At 41.4% G+C, this 22,084-nt stretch overlaps 1 protein-coding gene across 1 annotated transcript in view; it reads right to left on the bottom strand.

Moving 5' to 3' along the window:
- The window catches only part of csmd2 (CUB and Sushi multiple domains 2), a 289,863-nt gene that overhangs the window by 242,682 nt on the left and 25,097 nt on the right, over window positions 1-22,084 (bottom strand). Inside the window, exon 2 of the mRNA XM_033636937.2 lies at window positions 20,567-20,783. Within this exon, the coding sequence (XP_033492828.1) occupies window positions 20,567-20,783 (217 nt within the window). The remainder of the gene's footprint in view (window positions 1-20,566; window positions 20,784-22,084) is intronic.

Raw genomic sequence — 22,084 nt, 5'->3', positions numbered from 1 at the left:
GGCCTTGATGGAGTTTTATGTTTAGCCTTGAGCGCTCTCAATTTCAGTTTAAATTCCTGTTATGCAGTCTGGAAGGCTGCAAAAGTGTTACCAGTAATCATGGCGGTTAGTAGTTTTGCAGGAGAAGAAGACGTTGCAACATCTAACATGTTTATAACTGCAAATGTTGACTTTGTAATGTGCCGTAGTTCTGCGAGGTCGGGCTTTTCATCATCACATCACATAGTCCAGAAAGCGTGCAGCTCCACAACAAAGGTGAACTTCGCTAGAGGCAGCAACAATTTGCAAGTCTCATGCTGTAAGCAGCTTCCTGCAGATGGCAACGCGATTTCAAACAAGACTGACGCCTTTTTGAATCGAACAGGCTGATTCTTTATGTCTGTGTCGTGAGAGAACGACAGGCTGTAGCATGCGGTCGCTCGTTAATATTCGCACGCGCGTGACATCACATGGTATTTGCGCATCGCGGCGGAGCGGCAAGGGTGGGAGAGTCTCTCTCAGATGTCTCTGAATGCTGATGGTGAGATAATCAACCGCAGTCAGCGCCAACTGAGAGACAAACTGCAGTGAAGTCATTAACAAACCAATGTCTCTGGAGGAAGAGAGGGAGATGGTGAGGGAGAGGGAGAGGCTGATATAAAGGAAAAAGCAGAGCGGAAGGGAAGGTGAGAGGAGGAGTGGGAGGAGAAAATATTAGCAGTGACTCGAGGAGATTTGAACAGATGAGGCACTCCAGAAAAAGTAGCAATGGCTAAATAGAAGTGTGTGTGTGTGTGTGTGTGTGTGTGGTTTGGCTGCGAAAAAAGGCAAAATAATGGAATAACATGAACTTCCGAGAGGGGAACGAAATGAGGACAAGAGACAAAACCAATGCAATGACGAAAACAAGTGAATAATTTACGGTGTCAGAACGGTGATAAGATGCCTTACTCATCAGCTGTGTTCATTTTGGGGCCATAAAAAGACACTGGTGGCAACGCAGGACTGATTAGCTGCCATTTGCTGTACAGAATAGCTAAAGTCATCACCAGCGAAATTAAAGGATGTGCGCGTGCCAACAAGTGGAGGGAGTTTTTACCAGAGATAAGTGCTCCATATTCTTAAATTATATCTCTTTCTTAAATCTAATTCTACCTAAGGGTTGGAGTAAGTATGGAGTTATGGCTTTCACACACACACAACTTTACTTCCCCTGGAGTATCTGTCGGTCAGTGAGTGAGTGAGTGATGTGACTGGTTTATCTTCGAGCTATCTGCACTCCATTAATGGTGTATTACATTGCCCAGATGCTATCTGCATCTGCTCAACGCTGTGGATACCTGTGAGGCAACACAGAGGGCTGCACAGTCCCTCTGGTTTTTGGGATTACATGCAGATAGCCGATAATGCTAGCACAAAAGTCCATGCATGGTACTTGAATTACTATTTAAATACTTCAATCCTTCACAACATTGCTTGTTTTGCTAACAAATATGCATTTATGGACATAATGTTTATCATAAAAAGCTCCATAATTGGATGCCTCGGTATTCAATCTGCAAACGAACGACATAAAGGCTCAGGCAGTAGAGGAAAACCAAGTACGAAAAGAATTGCATTCTTTGTTCATTTGTTCTCCCTGTTGTAGAGACATAAGTCAATTACGCTTACAGCAAACAAATCAAGGCTGACAAATGAAACAAGGTGACGTTCACGAGTCCACCGTGTTTCCCTCTGCTCCGCACAAATCGCTTTGCAATAATCCTCGGGCAGAAAACAATTAGGGATAGAATAAAAGTAATTCAATGTCGTGCCACTCTCGCCCCTAGGAGAGTGACAAAGCTAAGTGGTAGCCATGAGATATGCTGTTGTTTACTCGCTGTACCAGTGCGCAGGTCTGTGTTTTTGTATGTGTGTGTGAGTAGATGGAGCAATTATGACACACAGGGATGCAGTAAATGATCAAGGGGAGAGAAAGGACAGACGGAAGACAGCCAATTGAAAGCAAACACGAAACAAGGTGAAAGAACTTCCTCAAGAGTGAGCACAAATTCTAAACGGCCATCTTACATTTCGAGATATTCAGTTATGCATATATGTTGCATTATAAGGTGTCTACTTTTTATTTGACCCTACAGACTTATGTTTATTATCTCTAAATATTTATAAAGGTTGGGGGGTGTTTGGTAAATGCACAAATGAATGATTATCATTACTTTTCGTCTATAGTTGCAGTCATAATCGTAGTTGTTAAAGAATCAGCTATGCAAAAATAACACGAGCAACAGTAGTAGTGTGAAGGTCCAGTAATGCTTAAATAAACAGGTTATATAACGCAGAGCATGGAGAAGATCAAATAATGTGTCGGTGAGTCAGCCTTTCAAGCAGCAAGATTTTGATGAGTAACGGACAGAGTTGGCTTAGTGTAGCGGTGCGAGGAATGTGGCATGATGGAAATGCGAGTGATAAAAGAAACAAACAAATAAACCACTAATGTACACTTGGGTAACGGCTGAGTGCAACGTTGCCTTCCCCCAGAATCTCTCAGATTAAAAGGATATGTTATTTAATCAGATGCAGCCATTTGCCACTTAGTAAAGCACACACCCAATCCCTCTTTCAAAAGTTAAGGCTTTTTTTGTGAACTGTATCTTTCCCTCTGTGTCTCTGACTCATCCTCTCCCCTATGTTCCCATTCTGTGCTACTATATGCAGCCAGATGTTTGTGGACACCCCTGCCTGAAAAGCTCTGGAAGACTGTTTTTCCATCTGGATGAAATATCCATCAATTGACACACCACCAAACGTATTTGAGTCACTGAATAAATGAGAGATGTGGGCAGTGATTCAAAGGTAGAGGACCATGGGATAGTTTTTCATGGATCATTTCAATGGGGTGGGCAAATCCTAATGCCACAGAATGCAATGCTGAGGAGCCAGATCCACGTAGAAATGGGTCTTTAGGTTTGGTTTGGAAAAACCTGACTGGCTTGCACAGATCCCAGACCTTAGACAGGACCTATTGTGTTCATTTTTAGGTTTAAACTGGTATTTTGAGCTTGTACTAGAACATGCTTTAAAGGTCCAGTGTGTAGGATTGAGGGGCATCTTGGGGCAGAAATGGTGCATAATATTCCTTATGTTTTCATTAGTTTGGAATTGCCTGAAAATAGTAATTGTTGTGATATGTTACGTCAGAATTTATATCAGGCATGTCCAAAGTCTGGCCCGGGGGCCAATTGTGGCCTGCAGACCAATGTTAATCGGCCCTCAGCTTGACTATACCATATGTGGCCCTTTGCACAATAATGGTTAATTGAGCAAGATCACTTCACATTTTTACCCTTCACCTCACAAATATAGGACTATCATACAGTTTGTAGACAGGCATCAAGTAGTAATGGTTCATTAAGAGATAAAAATGATAGAATGAGAATCAGTTTGGCCCGTCCCCAGGTATTTTCACGTTGTTTTATCTGGCCCCCATTCAAAAAAGTTTGGACACACCTGATTTATATCTACAGACAGATCGAGTCCTCTCCCACACAGTCTGCCACGTTGTTCTACATTAGCCCAGAACAGACAAACCAAACACTGACTCTACATAGGGCTATTCTTTTCCTCATATTGACCACCATAGTTCTTCTACACGCATAGCACACAGGTGGAATTTCAGTTGGTTGCAATCTGCAACCTTACCACTAGATGCCACTAGACCTACACACTAGACCTATAACCATAAAAAAAATAGATTTTTCTCATGCTGTCTGTGCTGGCATGCATGTATTCACCATCTGTCTGAGATGCTCTGTTTTTTTAGCGCCTGAGTTTTTAAGCCCCACTCCCGAAAAAGCCCAGATTCTCCTTAATGGCATGAACTTTGAAAACATTAAAAAGACTGGCAAACAAGATTAAATGTTTCCCTTGTGTTAGGGTAGAGCTACATGTAGCAGTGCAGGCTATGTGATGTAGTGTGCCTGGAGCAGATGACCATAGAAATAAATCTGTCACAATCTGACGTCATCTTGTACTCAAATTAAAAAAAAAACATTGGAAACAGAGTATTGAGAACTCTTTGAGGCCTACGATTATGCTCACAGTAACTACTTTTACACATGCTTACCTCATTATTTGAAACTCATTGGAGCCAAATGTTTGATCTGTGTGAAATGTAGTATCCCACCACGCCACTAGGGGGCTTACGTCACAGGCTGAGGCAGGCCATGGTATTTAAGTTCATTCCAGTGAGCACAGGTGTTGCTGATGTTAGGCGGCAAACAGTTTTCAACTGTGCTCGGAGTATGGCTGTTATTTATTGGAAGTTTGTGTTGAAAGTTATTGGAAGTTGTATGGACACTATGGACAACGGTGAGAAAACAAACTTATGATGATATACAGCATTGGTAAAGATTAGGAGTAATGATCTGAGTACACGTCTGAACAATTCAGCCAATTAGCAACCTGTAGTGGCTAAGGTATAGCTAGTCATTACATTTATAGTTAACCTAAATTAAGGATTCGCCCAACTGCATCCACACCCCTTTGAGATGAATTGGAACACCAACCAGGCCTCCAACCATCAGTGCCTCACCTCTCTGATGTTCTAGTACTACTAATGTTCAATGATCCCAGATGGGTGGAATATCGAGGTGTCTACATATGTTTGGTCATGTAGTGTGTGAGGCATTTCTTGTTCATATAAAGACTCTATGGATAAGGAGCGTGTTTGCATATACATATGTGCATTAATGCATGTCTGCTCTACAAGGTTTCTACAAGGCTTTAGGTCTACTCCATTGAGGTTCCTTCCAAAGACATTGCACGAAGCTTTGAATCTATATTCAAACTGCTATCTTTCTCTCTCTCTCACCCTCTCGCTGTGATCTTTAGTTTCTCCGTCACTCCGCAGAGGGATGCCACTAATAAACTCCAAAACAAGGTTGGGCAGAAGATCTGATTAGCCAGCAGGGCTAACAGGGACACGGTGACCGATGGAGCGCCCGACCAATGCTATTTACTTTCTACCCGTCGCTCTTCTTTCATTCCTGTGGCAATGATGATCAAAGAGCAGCAGAGGGAAGGAGACAGCGAGGGAAAAGAGAGAGGAGGGTACGGCAGCAGTGTGTTTGTGTGCTACAGAAGTACAGCACTGGTACTGATCTAGAATTAGCTGCAGGCTCTCACAAACACTGATTTACTCATATTCCATTCGTCTTGTTTCTGTGTACTGTCAGCGGTCTCTCCTTTCGTCCCTCTGTGCCTGTAGATTTTACATTAATGCCCTCTATTTCTTATTTCTGTCTTTTCTGGTATGGAGAGTGGAGATCTGTTCTATTAAGTCCTCGGTATCTCTGCACTGTGCTGTATGTATTTCTGTAGACTGATTTACATCCTGTTTGATGGAGTCCAGTGTGTTTACATCAGAATTTGGAGCGTTAACCTTCGCCTTTTCAACCGCTAAATAAGCACGAGTGCAACTGGTCACATGCAACAAGTGTCTAATTACATGCCAGGCAAATCCTTTTGACACAGCACTGCTAGTGTGCACGTTTGGGATATGTGTGTGTGCGTGCACAATGTGTGTGCTTTATCCATTATCACGTTTCACAAGGTGTTTGGATAACTAATTAGACTGCTATGCTCTGTGTCTCCCAGGGAAGAACAAGAGAAAACAAAGGGAAAGGGTGAAATCAAGGAAGAAAAACGTGACTGCAGCAACGCTGAGGAGAAGGAAAAAAAACACAGCAAAATCAACACAAGCTGCAAAAAATATGCCAGGGATTTGCCTAAGCCAGGGAACAAATGGTGCACAAGGAGAACGTCTGTGCTTCACAGTCCCATAGATTACAGCTAAAGGGAATGTATTTCTTCTGTTTTGGGGTATGTGGTTGGGGAAGGGGGGGAAATACCATAGGTTTCAAGCTGCCATATTGTTTTGTTGGCTTTTTAGTGTTTGTGTGTATTCTGTTTTCTCTTTTTGTGCAGTGAGAGTATAGGAGAGATCTGAAGGATTCAAAAAAGGACTTAAAGAAGCTAAACTCAAACTATGGACAGTCTTTTTGGAGATTGTGGTTGAAGTTTGTGGTTAAACTTGGAAAAAACAACCAAGAAATTGCTGACATAACTGAAATTTGCAGATATCCCATTGGGACATACACAATATACAACATATACTTCAACAAAGCATTTACATCTTACATTTTATCCAAGATTGGCGGGATAAAACTCAGCAGGGGATTTTTTTAGTTGCATATACTGATAACAGTGACTGCATTTCTCATGTGACCCACACAGTAACACTGCTTTTCCACCATTGCATCATTGCATCTCGCTGACAAAGGGGCTAACATTAACGGCAACTGAAGCTAGAGCCGATAAATACCCGTGGCTACTGCAGAGTCCTTTGTCCCATGAGTAAATCTCAATTGTAATCTCTCCTATCAAATACAAAAGTCAGATATTAGTGGGCCAGTCAGTGGGGGTTTTGTCCAGTGGGAAAGGGGCTTTACAGAAGTGAGCTATCAGCTTTAAACTCCTGCAGTTTTGTCAGGACACTTATGTAATCTATTTCACCCTGTTTGGCTGCAACAAATTTGGCAGTGAAGACAATCAGGAGGTGAGCCACAGGTTTCGCAGTTCCTCCTTCAATCAGGACTGAAATTGCCCAGCAGGTAGACAAGTCCTCATTGTATCAGTGTGTTGTGTGCTCTGCTTGATGTGTTTTTGCTTGCAGGTGTGTTAAATTTGGATGTTTTCATATGGAGGCAAACCTCATTTCAACCAGGCAAGATGGCTCCTTGCATGCGAGACCCCACGTAGAGCAACAAATAGGTTGTATCTTTGTCCATTATTGAACCACCAGTTAGTTGAATTACTTTTCAAAAGGAAGACGTGATAATCACACATGACAAGAAAATTACACAGCAAACCATGTTATTTAAAAAATAGTAGCATGAGAAATAAAGAGCTCTTGTCACTGTCTTCTTTAAAATGTTTTGGCTGGAGAGATGATTATAAGTTTTTGCATTGTGCTTGAGAGCATGCATGTGATAGGTGCTCATCACTACTTGCATTTGAGACAGCATTATGTGTAACACAGCGAAGCATATTGGATCCTACTTTACTTTAAAGCTTTGACTATCAAACCCAGAGCTACAGATCACCGCAGGAAACAAGGAGGCGAAGGAGTAGCTGCTTTTTATCAGATAAACTGATTGATGAACTGTGGTACGTGTGGGTGCTTAAGTGTAGAGCATAAGTGAAATGACTTTTTGTCATTATTATCTATGAAGAGAGCAGCCACAGATGTATCAGGATGTGACAAAGAGCCTGCTGCTCTAAGGACCGGAGTGCTTAATGTGGTTTTTGTGTACTGTTTGCTAAACAGACACTAGGTTTTTCAAAGCAGTCTTCCACTGGTGAGCATTGACCTGACCACTTAATCATTATTAACCTGCTGTAATGTGCTGCTAGTTAAAAGCATGTTGTCCATTGTTGGTTGAATAGTGATTTTACTGGTAGTGAAATCCTCTGAAGCTCTTAATCTCCTGTAGCTCTTAAAGGTGCTGCACTGTGTGACTTTGGAGGAACATAGTTAATTGTTTACTCTCATTTCCAAGTCGTCAAATACTGATCAAATACTGACGACTCAATCAAGTAGCTTTCTCCTTAAATGTAGTAAAGGTAGGGCACAATAACTAAAATAAAATAAAATAAACATATTTTTTAATTTCACCCACGTTCACGGTCTTCCTCTACCAAATTGTGAAAAATTGGAGTGTTCCTGTGACACAGTTTCAGGAAAAACGGTTGCTACTGTGCAATTTGTGCAAGCGCGAAACAGCAGACTGTTTTTATTTAAATATTGCCCCCTTTCACAAAAATTATAGATTGTCAAGTTTATAGTCATCATTGAAAATTACACTCTTTTTCACAGCCTGATCAATACCAAATAACTGGAAACAAAGAGAAGTCAAGCAAGCAGTGAAAAATCCATGACAATGCTTCTTCCCACTTTCCTCCTCTTCTTCCACAATGCTTAAACCAAGACATGCTGCACTTGTTAAAACTGCTGCACATGCGCACTCGCGAGTTGCACTGTGCCTTAGGTGTTGCAACTGCAAAATCGTGACTGACGTGATTTGCATAAGTTGTCATGCAAATCAACAAAGTGAATTCCCCGCAGTGAGAAAAGCATAACATCCGCCTCCCACCATCCCTTTGTTAGGTGGTGTTTATCAATTTATATCATGAAATTTGTGGCATTGTCTTAGTTGCTGTCGTATTGTGTGCTATTGCTCTGTACACAGAATACCTGTCAGGTTCAACCAATTACTACAAGTACTGTATACAGGAGTATTTGGATAACACTTGCATCAGTCAACACAAGGTCATCATTAGCAAACCAATGACTAATGATGAATGTTTAATTTGAGCTGTGTAAAGTTGCCAACATTTATTATATGATATATCACAACATTTTCGAAATAAGACATCATTAACACACTATATCTGATCTGGCCAAGTCTAATTTTGGAACATTTCACCTGAGCATCCTAATGTGCTGGCATGGGCAGCAATCTCTGCTGCTCTCTTACCCATAGTTAATCACTTTCTAACAAAAGCAGTCCTCCGTAGTCAAGACAACAGTCAGTGCATTTACATGGCATTAGAGGTAATTGCTTTATTGTTAGTCCACCTAAAACCAGACTTTTAAAAAACATGTACACGTTAGTCTGACTGAAATTATACTAAATTGAATTTCTCAAAGCCAGACTAACACACCTAGATAATGTGATTGGGAGTCGAACTCCTGCATGTAGAGTCAATCAGACCCAAACTGGCCGAGGCACTGTGCACATGCGCCACAGTTTATGTCCCAGGCTTTGACACGAAAGTTGAATAGCATTAAATGCGCAACAGACGTAGAAGCTGGTAACAACATGGTGAAATCTACATCCAGAGCCGTGCAGTTTTGGACAGTTCATGCTGTGTCAGCCGAAAGAGTTAAATATTTCAAAATAGATAGATGTGAGGAAAACACAGAATAGTGATTATCCGGTCTGTGATGTAATAGGTCAACTGGAAAAAGGTCCAATAATAGCAAGATGAAAGGGGGCATATCACCACCTATCACAGCGGAGTCAGACATATTTTGGTCAATAAATCGATTGTCCTCCGATGCTTGTATACTGGGATATCAACAGTAGTCAAAAAAGAAGTAAAGTGTCCGCACACTGAGTTTAAGCTCCTGCTTTTATTTGGTTCAAAGCTGCAAGCTTTCGACCCTATTAGGTCTTCATCAGGCTTCTTCTTTGTACATCAACAGTAGTCAAATTAAATGGCAAGTTTAAGTTGAGCTAGAACTGTGGCTAAGATAACTAAGATTATTTAAAGGGATACTGTTTTGATTTTCAACCAGCTTTCTATCATAACAATGTGGGGAGTATGAGTGAATGAACTGTGGTAAACTTCCCTCCAGCTTACCAGTACCCAGCTCTCCTTGACCACCTCCCAGATCAAATCCACCTCAAAAATGACATGTTTTGCGTCATCTGGCAGATTTTCGCTAGCTCTAGAGCTGTTGCTTGAACTACAGATTGCACTTCCACATTTACATATGCCCGCCATGATGGACACAAAGAGTGTAGAAGTGAATCGAGAGAGACACCAGCTCCTTTCTCTGTCAAACTCAAAATTATAAACTGTAAAACTAGGCAGTGGTGATTAAATATAAACCAAGATTATGTTACTGCATTGCCTATTTCTGTCATAAAATGTCTCCAGAAACATATTTTAGTGCACTGTTTGGCTGTAACATGAGAATCTGTAAACAGGAAGTGGGTGCCATACTGTTTCCTGTATTGTAAAAACTGTAAGTCCGGGCAGTGCTGATAAAATATGAACTAGCATTCTGTTACTGCAATTTCAGACTGTAACCAGCCGGCCACCATATTGTTTCCTCTGTCAGAACAGACAGGCTTGCCTTAGCTTTGTTGATTTGGTATGGTGCAATGCATTCTGGTAGTTGCAGATTTTTTCCTTTTGAGCAAAAAGGATTGCTACAGCTCTTTTTCTCTGCTTTCTCTGATCATGTAGCACTAATTTCAAAAGTATTTGAGGCTTTCTACTGCATAGACAGACTCTAGTTTTATGGAAAAGAACATAATTCCAGTTCTCCCTTTTAACATGTTGCTCTTCAACAGTCACATATAATATTTCATTAACTGGGGCTGTACAAGGACAAAAAGAATAAATATGGAGTTATTTTTTGAAACAAATATTGTCTAAAATATGAGCAGGGAACACCACATGGGCAAAATTATACCTCTATTTTTAGTGATTATGTTTTTCATCCCTGAAGGTTTAAACAGCTCAACAGGCTGGCCTCCACAAAATTTGGCGCATTCCTTTGACTCAAGTGTGACACACAGCACAGAAGGGCTAAAAATGACATCTTTTTGAAGGGAGCGCTGCATATTCAATCTTTTAACTCGGCAGGGAAACATTTCATTTCATGCCGCTGCTGAAGTGTATCCTGTTAAAAACATTGATAGGCCCGGGGATGGAGGAATGTCAATAAGCAATACACACAATGAGTAACACACAGGATGTAGGATATAAATTCACAGCCATCTAGTTGATTATTTCTCTAATCTGGGGTTACAGGGCCTAATAATTCTGCCTCACAGGTGAGCTGGTGGCATAAATCTCCACAGCGTTTCACTTTTTCCCAGCATGAGATGATGAAAAACAAACTATCACTCTTCCTCCTGTTTTTAGCAGACTGTCGTTAAAGCTGGCGTTGATAAGTGGCAGTCTCTCCATTAACAGCCCGGACTCCATAAGTTCCATAAGGAACCATAAATCCTACTGTGTGTGTGGGTGTGAGTGTGTGTGTGTGTGTGTGGTTGTACAAATGCATCTGTATGCACATGTCTTGGGTTGTGTTTGAAAAAATTCTATACATATACCTACACTGAGTGCATGTACACGTGTGTATGCTGTTGAATACGACGCTCAATCATGAGCAGCACAAACAAATAAAATCACGCAGCCTTGAAGACATAATTCTCTCTCTCACACACATACACAGTCAAACACTCCTCCTCCCCATTTGGATATGTACTCTGTATATGAGCACGTGCAGGTCGAGAAAAAACGTGTGCATGCAAACACACACCGAACATGTGTTCATCACAGTGTTTGCTCTCTGGAGTCATTTCTCAGAGTATGTGTTTTGAGAGATTGATGGCCAAGGCCGTCACTGACAAAGAATTACTGCTGCGGAATGTGCTCAGGAAGGAAGTGCCACTGAACATCACCCGCTCTCACTCTCACCCGCAGACGCTGGCTCCTTACAAGCTTGACTCATTGACCAACACTGTGCTCGCTCACGCTTGGGACATGGATGCCGACTAACGCATCAAATGCTGGGAGAAACAGGAGATTGAATTAATACGAGCTTTGATCCCTTCACAAGTGACCAGTATTACCTTAACTTGAAGGCGATCAAATAAGAAACGGTGGCAGATCTGAAGCTAAATACAAACGTTAAAGAATATCAAAGGTGCTACAGAGGATATTCAGAGTCAGAGCTGGGACCGCTGATGTCACAAGCAAACTTGGAGCTGAAATAGCGGTGCTCACAGGGGTAACAACAGCAACAGTGCTAAAGTGAGTTAATAGTGTTAATAGTGTTAATGCCAGGGCTACCTTGGGGTGGGGGTGGGGTAATGGAGAGCATAATTGAGGGCATGGGCGAGGGCGGATAGGGTGAGGCGCCTCGGCTCAGGATGCTCTGCTACATCTTTACATAGCAAATAGTGGTTTGCTGCTATACCAGTGCTCAAATCTCATACATAGAGCCTTTAAATAATACACAACCATCTCTTTTTATGTACGCAGCTGGTGTCATTTGGAAGAAATTTGATAGAAAAAAATACAGTGCATCCACAGTAATTGTTTGTTTCTACAAAGTGTTTGCAGTTTGAGTGAGAAGTAAATGATCTGTGGACACATACTGAATATAGTTTTTGGTGCACAGCTGCAACTAACAATATCTAACACTGAACAACAGATCGGATGCTTATGTGTGATGTGAAAGGTGTCACTCGTAGCAAAACACCCACAGAGAATTATAACCCACATTATAACCCAGGCTTTTCTGGCATCTTTCAGCTCATTATTTTGGTTTGGTTCGGCCTCTTAGCTCTAATTAGTGTCATTAACGGGTGTGATAGGCAGTTGTTTTTGGCCGAAAACCTCGAAAAACTGACTGTATGCTACTGGCCCAGCACCAAACAGCAAACAAACAAAGTCACCAACAAGCTGATTTACATTACATTCATTATGTAGAGTCAAGCATGACTCAAAATGAATGCTAATGTTGTTGCTCCATATCTGCAGGATGTGTTATGAGCAACCGAAAAGGTGAATATGTCAGTGTTATTCAAAACTTCACAGCTAATCTCACATACTACTGGACCCGTCAGCCTAATATGTTTTTTGTACATTTATGACCGTATGCTTCAGGACTCTTCACAACTCTTAACCTGCTGGTCGGTGCTGCAAGTAATCAGCAGCTGCTTCAATTTGGATTCTTGCTTCTATTAGGGAAAACAAACATGGTGGTCATGTCGGTGTTGGCGGATTCTTTTGTTGGCATTTTCACCCAGCAATGGATGTTAACATTGCTGGTGTTTAGGAAGTGTTGCTGTCCAGATTTGCACCCCAAGGTAAGCAATTGTGGTTTCTTCTGCTGTCATGCATACACACTGGACACACAGTCTGTCCTGCACTTCCTGTTCCCATCCACATGCTCCCTGACACACTCAACGGAGATCTTTTCTAGTTCATCCTTTATCTATACAGAAAATGAGAAACAACCTTACATCTCAATTTCCAAGAGCACAAAGTGAAATATCTTCAAATAGGCGTAAGCCCAAAATCAAAAGGAAAGCAATTTACATTATGTAAAAAAGAGAAAATGGCAAATCCTCATGTTTCAGAGCTGTAACCAGATGGATTTCTGAAACAATATTCTAAATTGTTTTCAACTTACTTTCCGACAATCGACTATCATCTAAGCCTCATTTCAGTGTCTAAGGATAACTGGCCAATCAGCCAATCTTCCAAAAAATTTAGGAGTATTCCTTCACAGAATGCTTTCAGTGCTTGTTTTGTCGATAGGATATTTACACAGCTCAAATCAAAAACTTTGAACTACAAGCAGAAGCAATATGAAAGCAAGTTAATAATATTTTTCTCCTCTCATGCATGTACTGTACAAGCACTCGTGCTCTCAAGTGCTTGCCAAAAAGCAGCAATGTCTCTGAGACCTTCTGTGTCTGAAAAATTACAGTTTTCCAGCCCATCGCCGTTTACGCCGTGCTTAAAAGTGTGTGTCTGCCTGTGTGTTTGTGAGTGTGGTGTTCATTTTATCTGTATTCCAATAAACCTTGATTTTGTTGACACTGAATCAGCTCTCTGGGATGGGCTGCACACTAGCCTAGATCCCCCTTTGTAAGCAAGTCTGAGCACACATACGCTGCTTCTCCCTCTTCCTCCTCCACCCACACACACACACACACACTCAGATTGTGACACCCCAACCTCACAGCACTGAGGGCTGACTGTAGTGTTAATGCCACTCCCAGCACCATGCACTAGTGCTCCTTATTTAGGTCCTATCGAGCCCGCAGGCTGAAAATCTGTCCCTTCCACACCTCCTCCTCCCCCTCTCACTTCCCCGCCCCTGCCAGACTGCCGGGCCTTAAGTCCCTCCGTTCCATCACTCCATCACTAAGAGGAAGGCATGTGGGGAGAGATGCCTTCTCACACCCCAATAGCTTTTCCCTTTGATGAAATGTACTCAGTGTTTCCCAATTGGCAGTTACAAGGTGAAATGTGACACAAAGTGTAAAAAAAGATTGCTTTTTACCAGTCAGAAGTGTGTGCTCTTGTACAGAGCGACAGTGAGTGAGCTGGTGGAGGTTCAGTGTCTCGCCTGAGGTCAATTTGGCTGTTGCTTTAGTCATGGGAGGGTCTGTCTGACTACTATGCTACAATGCCATGGGCTCTCTTTAACCCTGGACACTAGGGTTACTGGTCTCTAAGTGGACGTTCCATCACATCGTCATTTTACTGGAGAAAAATGACCACATTATTATTAAAGTTGTCATTTTACAGCATTATTGATATGTAACTAATTACTGCTAACACTAACAATTTAACAACAGATGGGGAAATTGTAGGAAGGAGATTTTAAAGGTTGAATTGGGCAATATTTTATGACCATACCAGGGACTTTTCAACCACAATTAGAAACTACAATTCAGGCACGCTTTGCTGACCATTTTTGTAAAGATGCCACAATTATTTAGATTTATTTTCTGACTCCAGTTTTCACTCGTGTGTGCAAATCAATTTGCAGAGACTATATTCAGTCGCCTCCATCACATTGCCAATTTCATCTTCTAAGGTTGTGCTATTGTCATGTGGTGAAACACTCTGATAACGGTCCATTCAACTGATGCATTCAAGGATACTTCTCCATCAGTGAGTTAAGGGTCAGATGCCGCCAAGCGTCACATTCAAAAGCTATGCTGTTGTAAGATCGTTCTCCGTGGACAAACTCTAAGCAATTACACGGCTATTGTGAAAAGGATAACATGAAACTCAAGGTCTGACTCTGAAGAAAGGGTATGCAACATGAGAAGTTTATAGATCACTTTCATCTTGCTGTGATATCACTTGACGGTTGTGTAACAACAAAATAAACGTGGCAATACTGGGAAGGATGATATATCTTGAGCTAATATCAAGTCATACCAAGCTGATTTGATATCCTCTTACAATAGATGGACGTATAAAAGAGAGAATATTGTCAGTCAGGTTTGTTAAAGAAGTAGTTATATATTTTTGAAATGTACCTTTATATGCCACCTTGTGAGAGTTAGATGAGAGGATCCATATCGATCTTATGTTCTTGACTTATGTGAGTATAGAGCTGGAGTCAGGATGTTTTTAGCCTAGCTTAGTGTAAAGACTGGAAGCAGGGGACACAGCTGGCCTGGCTCCATCAAAGGTTCGCCTACCAACACCTCTCCAGTCTCGAAACGTATCGGCTATCGTCTGACGACAATAAGCCTCTGGGGGCAAGAGCCAATATTTCAGGCCGATCTGGACTTTGGCTATCAGACTACAGCTGATGGGTTTCAAGATTGTTTTTCGGCCAATGGGTTCTGCCTCTCCACGTAGACTGGTTGCCTGTGGTTCAAACACGATTGATCAACACAACTTGGACTACCAAACCAGAACCCTTCCAATACCAAATCTTTTCCCGTCACTTACGGATTCTGCAAACATATGACACAAAAACACACACATTTGTGCCTTTAGCGTCAGTTATGTGGTGTAACAAGAGCCCGGCACAGTGCACAACTTCATTGAATTCTGTTGTAGAACAAACTGTAGTCCAAGTACTTAACTCACAATAAAACTACAAGTTATGAGGCTACGAGATACAACGTTCTGGTCTTCGTAGACAAACTTGCTATAGCTCTTTAACCCTGCTTCCAGTTGTTATGACCGCGTCCTGTCTCCCTCTCTGTACTAAATTTACATAGGTGAGATTGATGTTGATGTCATCTAACTCTCAGAGAGAAGTAAAGACTATTTTTTCCCAAGCTGTCAAACTATTTCTGTACAGGAGCTTTATACAATGCTCAGAGTCTATCTATGATTCAAAGGTTGTCTGTGCATGGCTCTCAACGTGGAGCTGCCTGAAACAGCTTCTAGCTAGAGGTACTAACACCTCAAATGATGCTCACACCGGCACCAGTGCTATCAGGGCTAACCTTGCACAAGTGCAGTGCAGTATGATACTGATTCGCTAATCAGCGGGAGACACCCACATGCTGTTGGACCGTCTACCACAACAAAGAACAGAACAACTTGGATTGTAAAACACACAGAGGTCAAGACTTCTCTGCTTAGGATGCCATTACTCCAGTATTTTTTTTACAAAGCAAATATCGTTTGCTGCTATATCAATGCTAATGAATGAGCTAAAGTAAGTAAAATAAGTGGTATGGTTCTTCACAACCTGCTTTGTCCTTTGTCTGAGTGATCCAGATTGCCTTTTTGAGGTTTAATTTCACATCAACACAAATTGTGTGTATTGAAAACATTTCCTTAAACTAACTACAAACAGAAAAAATGTTGACATGCTAATGTTGGTGCAATAAAGTCACTTTATTTGATATTACAAATAGGTGGATAGGATTTTCTTTACACAGATGTTTGAGCTACTTCAGTCAGCAAAACTTATTTAACTTTGGGCTTAGTTTTGCTGCAGTTTAACAAGATGCACTTAACCACTTTATTACCACACAACCTCTAAAGAAACAAATGCTCTGCTTAATTACAGCTGTAACAGCAATCAAATACAGACAGAAGCTTGAGTCTGCAGTTCAGGACATACAGCATTGCATATACTTTTTCTGTTTTTCCATTTCAAACAAATGAAACTTCCGTCAAATTTTTCTCTCCGCTTCCCAGGTGTCACCCGGGATCGTCAGTTTAATGAAATGCTGCAGCAACAGCCTGACTCATATATGCATTTCCTAAGGAGTGACTGTGACTCATAAAGCAACTGCTGCAGGAGCACACACACACATTCACAAACACACACCAGGGTGCATATGGCCTATGGATAGGAGCTGGAGCACTTATAGTATATAGCTGAGCTGATTTGTAAGCCAGCTGATAACAACAATTTTCTCAGCTTTGACAGCGAGGAATAAATGAATGGATAAATAAACAAATCTAAAGAAAAGTGACTTCTTTGAAAGAGAAATCAAAGCTGATCGTTTGAACGTGACGAGAGGCAAAACATTCATTTTTGATGACGACTTGAGATTAAACGAAATATCCTGAACTCTACAACCTATAGCGCGGTACACATGAAAGGCTGATCAAACTCAGCAAACACAGTGCGCAGGACACAAAATGGAGAACAGGCAGAGGAGATAAAACATTAAAAAAAAAGGTGAGGAGGAAATGAGGGGAGGTGGGGAGAAACTGGAGGAAGAGGAGCAAGAGAGATGGAAAGAAAATTACTTTTGACATGAGCGGGATATGAGAGCAAAAGGAGGGATGAATTATCGGATGTGCATCTTTGTATGTGTATGAAAAACGTGCTTAAGAGCGTGTGTGTGTGTGTGTGTGTGGTGTAGGTGGGGGGTGTGAATGTAAATATACATGCATGTCCCGGCAGACTGCTGAGAGCTGCTCCCAAGCTCACTCATAGATAAAGACAAAAAAAAAAGCCGTCTTTGAAAAGAGAGGAACTCTGGTCAGATTCAGAATCTAAAGAAGATCTGTGTTCCCTACAAACTCACGAGCAATCCTACTGTTTCTCCATCTCTCATCCTTTCTGTATTTTTATCTCTTCTCTCACCACCCCTTTCCTCCCTTTTTTCAAACTCATTTTCTTTCCCCTCACTTATTTTCAAAGCGCTTACAGAGAGAGAGTGGAACGCTTTCCCCCCCATCCCGCTGGAGCATCAATATACAACAGAGCCCAGAGGTCCAAACAGGAGAAAGGCTGAGGAGAGCAGCGCAACACAAATCCATAATGGATTTTCTTCTCTTTCATTCGCTTTCTGCAGGGAGATGCAGTGAAGGCACCACTGGCACAGAATGAGAGACACGGCGAGGGGAGGGGGCAGAGAAGAGGTGAGGGAGAGAGGGAGAGGCGGAGAGGAATCGACGGGGAGCGGCTCAAAACAGTGTCAATAACAAAAGCCCTTAAGAATATTTCTCTCATCTGTCTCTGGAGGGCTCGCATAACATATGCTTTAAAGTATTTGCGAGGCCAAGCTCATTCCAGAAGGTGACAGGAATTAAAAGCAGCTTTGGTGTAGCTTCAACTGATCAGATGGAGTTGCTAATTAAGTTAGCCTGTAAGCGAGGGACTGCCAAGAGGTCTGACAGATACGAGGCTGCGAGCAATAATATCCCGAAACACACAAAGGCATCAGTGAAAAGCAGCTCTGAGGCCGTATCTTATATCTGCAGCTATTACAAACAGAAGTCTGGCTCTGTAGATGGCAATTCGGCCTAACAATATTTATTTGTAAGATCCTGAATGGGGTTGAAAATGTGTAAACTTTAGTGAGCATGAAACTGAGCGAGGAGCGAATATTTCGGCTGTGCGATGTTAGCACAGGGCAGCCCTCTCTGAGGCTGGTAAATTGACGGTTGGACGGGGAGGATGAGACTGTTGATTCAGAAATTGTTTGTTTGAGTTTTCACACCCAAGTGAGCTTCATTTTATTTTGCTAGTAGCTCCGGAGCACAGAATGTACCCAGAATCACAGTGAATAACCTTGGATGCTGTCACAGCGTCCACAGAGTCAGTCTTGTGTTAGTCACCAAAGGATCCACTGCTTCTGAATGCATCACTGACGACAGTCTTGATTATAGTTTTGCCAGTTTTCCAGGTTCCACTCCGCTGCCTTCATCAACACCAAGTCTGAGTAACTCCACAAAGGACATTTTTATTTTGATACAGCTTGGGTCTTAATGTAATGGTTTTGGCAATCTGCTTTATTGGTAACAATAACGTTGTACTCACTACAGTAATTGATGAGAACAATAACATCGCTACAACAAAATGTGATGGTGCCAGAGGCAAGTAGTCAGGCGAACAGGCTGGTCGTAAACAGCAGTTTAGGAGTCAGATTAGCTTTCACTTTAAACGGAAATAAAACCAAAACAGAGTGAACCTGAGATGTCAATAATTCGCACAAACTGTATTCACAGACAACTACGGTAAATATAGCTCAAAGTTGAAGCGGTGAGTTTGTTTAGTGTGATGAATGTTTACAACAGACACTCAGAAAAATAATGTTTTCTCCTCCACAAAAGTTTGACTAACCCGAGGGCTTTGTTTTTAAACCTGTCTGATTGTCTGATCTCAGCCGTTTACCCCAAAACTGTTCCGCCTATGGGATACCAGCACTATGTACTGTAGAACTTTCATGGACTGCGAGTACTACAGAAAGTTGTAGGAACATGTAGACAGGATGTGTTTCAAAAGATGAGACTCTCTTCTTTTTGATCTTTGGGATCATTATGAAAAAGAAGGTCCTCTGAGATTAAATAATTCAGCAGCAGGGTATTGAACTAAAACCTTAAAAATGTGGCATTTCTCTAGCTTTGAAACAGAATACTTAATTGCCAGGGGCAAATCGTCGGCAGAGGCAAACCAGACAAATGTTTGGGGCCCCCCTTTTGGAAAAGGGACTCATGATGATTTTGCAAGACAAGTAAACCCCCTTAAACCTACCTACAGTGCACCGCCACTGCCCCAAAGTAGCCTAAGTGGGGCCTCTTCTAGCTACCATATGACAGCTAGATGAGATTAATTAGGACAGTCAGCGAGCTACCTGTTACTGTCATACATACGTAACCGTTAGCACACACGAGCATACCTTTCTGATCACCAGAAACAAAAGAAAAAATATTATTATTATTAAATTATTAGTAGTATTACTATTATACTCTTCATCAGATACAAATATGAACCCTCATACACATACACACATGCCCTATATAACCAGCCTTTGTAGTAACACCTTGTTTGCTAATTTACAACAGCAAGAATATGGTTATATCTAATTTCTATATTATTTATCTATTTATTTATTCATTTATTTTTGTCTGTATTCCATATTCTGTCTACTCCAATGTGTGTACAGTATGTCACAACCTTGACTTTGTGCACAACCCTTTGCGCCAATAAAATAAAAATCCTTTAACTGCCATTTGAGCACATTAGAAATATTGGTAACACTTTACTTGAAGGCATCTATATGACACTGTCATGAACTTGTCATAAACATTATATACATGTCATAAACGTTTATGACTGCTGTCATTAAGTGTCATTCGTTTTTTGTAATGACAAGTTGACATTGTTTGGGTTGTCTTGACATTAATTAAAGTGACATTACCAGAAGTTGTCTTTATCATGACAAGTTGACATCACATTTGTTTGGGATGTTCTTATAATGACAACTTGACATTAACCAGGATGACATTACCAGAAGATGTCTTTATGTTAATGTCAACTTGTCATTATAAGGACATCCCAAACAAATTTAATGTCAACTTGTCATGACAAAGACAACTTCTGGTAATGTCACATTAATTAATGTCAAGTTGTCATAATCAAGACAACCCAAACAATGTCAACTTGTCATTACAAAAAACAAATGACACTAAATGACAGCAGTCATAAACGTTTATGACATGTACATAATGTTCATGACAGGTTCATGTCATAGTTATGACAGTGTCATGTCACCCTTATGTAGATACCTTCAAGTAAAGTGTTACCGAAATATCCTTCATATGTCAAATTGTTGACTACATATTTTAAGAAAAATTTCATTACATATACATACATATGTCAGCAATCTGATTTAAAAAAAGAAACCTTGATATACTACAAAAAAAAATCAACATACACATGCGCAAAAAAAAAAAAAAAAAAAAAAAAGAAGGCAGTCTTTACCTCGTCCGCAGGTTCCCCGGGCTGGGTGGCCCGTCATATACAGACAAGATGTCAAAGTCCTCCTCGAGGGCGAAGCCTTGAAACACCAGCTGTATCCGGTTGTGCTCCGCCGCCACGATCACCCATGTACAGTTGGCATAGTTAGGATAACCGTAAGGATAGCCTGGGCTCTCTATCGTCCCATTGGGACTGTGTAGTGTGTAACTGCAGTTCTGAGCTGTGAAGACAGAAAGAAAATGGCCAGTTATTATAAGCGTGTAAGGCGTGTTAGAACTGCTAGCTGAGTGCAGAAAGTATTAATAGAGTATTAAACCAAATAAAAGACAGTTCTCCACATGCAAGAATGGAAATTATGCAAATCGCACACACATACATGCACTCATATGCACACCCACAGTTAAACAGTTTGCACCAAATACTGCCACATCCATTATCACCTTCAGCGTGCAGCCTGAGCCATTAGTATAGCAGTGCTAAATGGCTCACCCTCTCCTAGCTTTCCCCACCTCCATCACTGCACACTTGTTCGCTCACTGGCCCTTTCACCGCATTAGTAATAGGTTCCCGTTTTAATACACGACATAGCTGAAGAGGAGGAGATGAGAGGAAACACACACAAAGAGATGCACACTCGCATTTTTGTCCACAGCCACTCAAACAGCCTTCAAACTTAAATTTTAATAGCGCCTGTTGCCATCTATCAGTGCTGAGCTTGGGGTTGATGTGTGTAGTGTGGACTAGGAGTGTGTGTTTTGTATCCTCGGGCCAAGTGACTTGTGTTGGACTGATGTGAGCAGGGCTGAGACTTTTAATCAGTGATGGGGTTCAGTTGTAATTAATCAGTAACATGGACTGATGTGTGATTGCGCTTATATTTTGTGTCGTGTTGTCGGTGTGTGATGTGTAAATCAAGACAGCTGAATGTGAGCAGTTGGCCGTCAGCAATTGCAAATCGCAAAAGTCTTATCAGTTGCGCCCCCAAGGTAAATGGTAATGGTATGGCACCTTTCTAGTCTTCTGACCACTCAAAGCGCTTTTTACACTACAAGTCACATTCACTCATTCATACACACATTCATACACTGGTGGCCAAGGCTACCGTACAAGGTGCCACCTGCTACTCAGTTTTTAACACAGTCACACACCGGTGGAACAGCCGAGAGCAATTTGGGTTTCAGCATCTTGCTCAAGAATACTTCAACATGCAGACTGGATGAGCAGGGGATTGAACCACTGATTTTCTGATTAGTGGACTACGCGCTCTACCTCTGTGAGGGGTAGGCAGGGGGCCATGACCACCCTGATGCAATTGCCCTAGCAAAAATAATTGGATTTTTAAGACGTTGTGGCGCACTCAATTTTTAAGCTAGCATGAAGGTATCTTGTGAAACCAGACAACCTAGGACAGGGGTATTCAAGTAAAATTCAAAGAGGTCCAGTTAGGGAAAATTTCCTAATGCAAAAGTCCAGAACATCACAATGTCTAACTTGTGATATGATTTAGTGTGATATATACTG

This window comes from Epinephelus lanceolatus, chromosome 16 (assembly GCF_041903045.1).
Source record: "Epinephelus lanceolatus isolate andai-2023 chromosome 16, ASM4190304v1, whole genome shotgun sequence".
Classification (NCBI taxonomy): Eukaryota; Metazoa; Chordata; class Actinopteri; order Perciformes; family Serranidae; genus Epinephelus; species Epinephelus lanceolatus.
Note: the sequence above shows the minus strand (reverse complement) of the source record. Positions and strands in the feature narration are given on the sequence as shown.